The 5,799-nt window shown below is 45.9% G+C and overlaps 1 protein-coding gene across 1 annotated transcript; it reads left to right on the top strand.

Annotated features, from left to right (window-relative positions):
* Positions 1-1,715: 1,715 nt before the first annotated feature.
* cyp26c1 (cytochrome P450, family 26, subfamily C, polypeptide 1) lies at positions 1,716-5,205 on the top strand (the record flags this gene model as incomplete). Its single annotated transcript, XM_084461400.1, has 6 exons — positions 1,716-1,919; positions 2,296-2,520; positions 2,770-3,045; positions 3,389-3,544; positions 3,839-4,276; positions 4,855-5,205. The coding sequence occupies 6 exons, from the start codon at positions 1,716-1,718 to the stop codon at positions 5,203-5,205; spliced, it is 1,650 nt and encodes a 549-aa protein (XP_084317526.1).
* Positions 5,206-5,799: the final 594 nt, after the last annotated feature.

Raw genomic sequence — 5,799 nt, 5'->3', positions numbered from 1 at the left:
CGCTGTGTCGAACAGGTGTTCCGTCTGTTCTGTGAACGGAAAAGGAACCCACCTGGACCCGAGGCCACCGGGTAATCGGCGTCTCCGGGCACGCGTGCTTTCACCGAGAGCAATCCCTCAACAGCAGTGAATATGAGAGGAACTCAGGAATGTGTACACAAACAGCTCGAGACATTCTCCTACCTATTCGATTACGTTTAATGAATTATGTTAATATATTAACAATACAATTAATTATTTTAAGAATTATTTCACATCTAAAATGTTCTAGCCTAGTTTAATTTCGATTCACACCAGAAATATATGGTGATAAGATTGTAGGCCACAATTGCCCCAAACATTACCTTGACCTAATGACATCGTTTTTGTGGAAAATCATGTCACATTTAGTAGGCCCTACGCAACATTTCCACAACAGCAATTAAATAAAAACGTCAGAAGTCATTTCGGACATTTGAATTAAAGGCGCACACGGAACAGCTTTACGGGAATGCTAAAATAGCCTACTATTCAAATTACATTCAAATGAAATGGTATTCAGACCGGTTGGTATGGTTTTTTAATTGAGGCAATAAAGAACTGTACTGAACACCGCTCCGCGTTAACAGAAGAGTCAACAGAAGATCAGTCAAGCCTTGCGTTTCCAGCGATTGGTTACCTGTCTCCTCCATCCGCTGCCATTCGATCCCATACACACTCTGAAAGCCGCCCCCGCTGGCACTCACTCAGCCTCCGAGTGCTGCTATATGATCACAAACTTTTCTCCAATCCTGGCGATTTATCAAGCTCTTTAGATATTCAAAAACGACGTAATACGTCATCTGTGAAGGTGGATCATGTTGTGTTCCAATATTTATAAAGCACCGTGCGTAAAGATCAGTGAGTAGAAATACAAGGCTACGTTTGGAAAGAGGACTTTTAAAAGGACGCATTTCTCGCTATACTGTCAAAGATTTGATTCAGTGTTTAACGACGAGGTAAGTGTGCGTAACCTATCTCTCTCTACTTCTCAAATAATCCACTTTCCTTGCACTTAGACATATGATTTGCATATCAAATGCGCTTTTAGTCAAAGTTTACGCTCCTATTTAATGGTGAAAGACAGCCAGTCAACCTCCGCCTTATATGGCTCTCACGTCTCCAACACTAGCCAACTGTAGCCTACTGTATTTAAATCCAATGTGAGCGGATCCCCCCGCGTCTGCCTGATTTATTGACATGCGTTATAAAACGCTGGGCGCCTAGGGGCTATTGAGCCCCCTGAACTGTACCTATAAACGCACATAAATAGACAAGCCGGCGCATGTAACCTGTAAAACTATTTGGAATACTTGTCAGTTTCTCGTCATTCAGGGGGAAGTATGAGGGCGGAATGGAGAGGAAAGTTTTACGGAGTTAAAATCTCCCTTTTCTTTTCCTTTATTCTGCATTCCCCCAGTAGGCTACAGCAACCTGATCCTGAGATGTTTTCTCACTGTAGGCTATATGAGTTTTTCTTAAAGATGGGAAACTTATAGCCTGGGGAAGTTACAAGCTAATTGTAATTCAAGAACTTTTGAGTTCCAAAACTCAATTTAAGAAAGATTGTTTTCCCTTTCTTTGCATTTCTTTGGTTTCTCTTTGAAAATGTTTTTTCTCCATTGGCCAGCGAGACGAAGAAGAAGAGCGAGCAGACAGCAGAGTTTGATTATCAGTAAGCACGTGGATGTTTGGAGATGTTCCTCCCGGAGCTCAGTGTAGTGTCCGCGCTGGCCACCGCGCTCACCTCTGTGCTCTCCGCCCTGCTGCTGCTGACCATCACCAAGCAACTGTGGGCTCTCCGCTGGACCATTACGCGGGACAAGGAGTGCAGCTTGCCGCTGCCCAAGGGCTCGATGGGATGGCCTCTAGTAGGAGAAACCTTCCACTGGCTTTTCCAGGTAGGCTACAATGAGGGTTATCCTACACGATGAATAGCGCAGCTCGTGTAAGTTCGCTTGTGCGCTTGTTTGCTCCTTTAAACATGTGGCGCGATGCTGTTTTGTCCAAAGACAGATATATTGTAGCCTAGTTTTTGAGTAGATTTCTAAGGAAGAATTTAACTTAATAATGATTAAATTGTTCTCCGCTCAGTTTATGCGGCCATGAAACAGTAGAGTGGATGCGCATGTGTAATTCATTCAATTTCACGCCGTTTTCCTATAGGAATGTATCCCTGTGGCGCGGACTGTATTGAGGCACGGGGATGCGCCCCCCTCACGGTGCACGTGAAACTAACACATGCTCTACCGTTTATGTGTGCATGTGTTATGACAGGGGTCCAACTTTCACATCTCTAGGAGAGAGAGGCATGGGAACGTTTTTAAAACTCACCTTCTGGGGAAACCCGTTGTCCGGGTGACAGGCGCCGAGAACATCCGTAAGATCCTACTCGGAGAACACAACTTGGTCTGCACGCAGTGGCCCCAGAGTACCCGGATCATCCTGGGACCCAACACGCTGGTCAACTCCATCGGAGATCTTCACAAGAAAAAGCGAAAAGTAGGAATCGGGGGAGACGAGTTAATGGTTAATGATGCGGTGTGGACTATTGTTAGACAAACTTGCAATGGAAGCTGTATCCAAATCTTAAATACAAAGCAAATGAGCTGTTACCAGACAGTAGCTAGGCTATCCTTGCGTATGTAATTAATTCCTCTCAAGTAGGCCTAGGCTATTATTATTCTAATGTCGTCTAGGGTGTCTTGTACCAGGTAATAGCGTTGTATTATGCTTTCCTTCCCCTTTCAGATCTTGGCAAAAGTGTTTAGCCGCGGGGCGCTGGAGACTTACCTGCCCCGTTTGCAAGACGTTGTCAAGTCTGAAATTGCCAAGTGGTGTTCAGAGCCTGGCGCAGTGGATGTTTACGCCGCAGCCAAATCTCTCACATTTCGCATCGCTGTCAAAGTCCTCCTGGGTCTACAAATGGAGGAAAAACGCATCGTTTACCTCGCTCAGATATTCGAGCAGCTCATGAACAACCTCTTCTCTCTCCCCATTGACGCACCGATGAGCGGTCTCCGCAAGGTGAGTTCAGCGCGTCTGCGACCGTTTTATTGGAATTTGTCAAATTTACGAATGTCTGAACATCTGTCAAAAGTTAAGAAAGTGATCTTAAAAGAAAATATCCTGTCTATTCAGCCTTGCCTATTTCCGAACACGAAAACGGCCTTATTCTGCCTTTCTCATTATGAGACATAGACCTAATGACAACTTTAGATGTGTGTGAGAGATGTAGCACAACAAAGCATGAATTAGACTGCGCTCCTTGCTCGTAACTCAAACGGACCACGCATTCATAGTTGGATATAGTTTGTCTGCTGTTCATTTCAGGTTCCTGAAATCTGCATTGTTTAATATCTGCGTGTAGGGGATAAAAGCCCGGGAGATCCTGCACACGTGCATGGAGAAGATCATCGAGGAGAAAATGCAGAGGCAGCACGCTGAGGAGTACTATGACGCTTTTGATTACATGCTGAGCAGCGCCAAAGAAAACGGGCAGGACCTCAGCATCCAAGAGCTGAAGGTACAGCATAGACCTCATCAGGGCCATGAATGCCTTCTCTGTGCCTCAGCTGTTTATTCATTCAATTATTTAATCACTGTCTGTCACCCATGCCAAGTGCTCATTAGGGAGTTGTAGTGAGTTGGTTAATACATGGTTTGGTTTAAGAATTTGGTTTAATAGGACTACTCTATAATGGCCTATTAGGAGTCCTAGCTCTCCACTTCAAAGTTTATCTTAAACTGTAAACTTAAGTGACTTGGTTTGGCATTGCCACTCATATGTTGCTAGTCTAACTGTGTGTGTGTTTTCTAGGAGACTGCGGTGGAGTTGATATTCGCCGCTCACTCCACCACGGCCAGCGCCTCCACCTCGCTGGTCCTGCAGCTCCTGAGGCACCCCGCGGTGGTGGAGAAAGCCTGGCAGGAGCTGGAGAAGGAGGGGCTGGGCCACGACGCCCACAGAGCCCACAGCTGCCCGGCCAAAGAGAGGGGACCGAGAGGCCCTCCGGAGCCCGAACAAGAGGACCACGGGAGCCCAGACACGGAGACCACCTCGTTGCTAAACGGGAACGGGAACGTCCACGGCACCTCGGACGACGAGGGGCCGCGCTGTCGCTCCCACGTACCGTATCTGACGATAGAGAAGCTGAGCCAGCTGAGATACGTCGACTGCGTCGTCAAGGAGGTGCTCCGGTTTCTCCCGCCAGTATCCGGGGGCTACAGGACAGCGCTGCGGACGTTCGAACTGGACGTAAGTGCGGCCACTGCGTTTCTACGCCGAGCGCGGCGCAAATCAGCCCACCCTGTAGGTTGACCCGAGGTCACTCGGCCCCCGACGCAACACAGTAATCCTCCAGCTTTGATCTAGCCTGTCGTCGGGCATTTTATGCGACGGCATAATTTCAACGCAGCTCTAGGATTATTTGAGCTGCGCAGTTTCGGTCTCTTTGTGAACGGAATCGTAGGGGTTTTCGCGGCGCCATTATGCGTGTGCGCTCAAGTGCATCCTCCATAGACTGCGTCTTGACCGGATTCCCAAACACACCACTTGAGAAGAGGGACAGGGTGAACTGAGGACAGGGTCAGGCGGGGGTGAAATTCAAAAGCTCGATTCATGCTATTGGGTTTGGCACAGCTTAATATAAAAATAAATGAATCATTTTTACAAAAAAAATGAATGACATTGATTTGGTATGAGGTCATTAGATAATTGTGTGTATAGGCTATTGAAACATAACTTCACTATGTCCAAGCAAATCACAATTTAACAAATAACAGGGGCTGAAATAAACTAAACTTTCATTCCATGTTTGTTTTTGTCTTAATCAGGGTTACCAGATCCCTAAAGGATGGAGTGTGATGTACAGTATCCGGGACACGCACGAGACCGCCGCAGCGTTCCAAAGCCCGGAGACTTTCGACCCCGACCGATTTGGGTGCGAGCGTAACGAAAGCAAGACTGGACGTTTCAATTACGTTCCATTTGGAGGGGGTGTGAGAAGTTGCGTCGGGAAAGAGCTCGCCCAAATGATATTAAAAACCCTGGCAGTCGAGTTGCTCAGCACATCCAAATGGAGCCTGGCCACAGAAACATTCCCCAAGATGCAGACCGTGCCAATCGTCCACCCTGTCAATGGACTGCACGTGCATTTCAGTTATGCATACACAGATGCAGTTTAGAGGCACCAGATGAAGATCTCACTAACTTGTTTGCCATGACACATTTAAGTTATTGAATTTGAGTACATCCACAAGAAACTTATCCTACCTTGGTCCAGAAGAGCTTGGAAAGTAATTGGAGCAACATGACCAATGCAATGCGCTTGTTCCTTTGGTGACCTGAGGTGACCCACCATTTTGATGCATCACTGCATTAAGTGGCAGAACTCTTTTGTGCGTAGTACATGGACACCTGCTTCCACCTCCGAAATGAAACAAGTAGATGTGTAGGTCAGACTAGAGTGTACTAATTTCATTGTCTTGGCTGCTCAGGACTTCTTAGTAGCCTTAGTAGTCCACATAATGCAAAACAGTCAAACAGATCTTGCACTTGGTCTTTACAAAATATACCCAGGAATACAATGTTTATGTTTTGGTTAATGTGTAGAATGTGATATACTAACAATGTTATGTCTTAAATGAAGTAGCATTACAAATAAGCTTTATTTAAAGAACAATGTGTGTAAGCCCTATAACTCTTTGTAAAGCTTGAAATTAAAAATAGCCGACTTACTACACTAACCAATGTAAAAGAAAACATAATATAGATCAATG

The sequence above is a fragment of the Borostomias antarcticus genome (assembly GCF_949987555.1).
Source record: "Borostomias antarcticus genome assembly, chromosome: 2".
In the NCBI taxonomy this organism is placed as follows: Eukaryota; Metazoa; Chordata; class Actinopteri; order Stomiiformes; family Stomiidae; genus Borostomias; species Borostomias antarcticus.
This window is presented reverse-complemented; position numbering and strand designations above follow the sequence as displayed.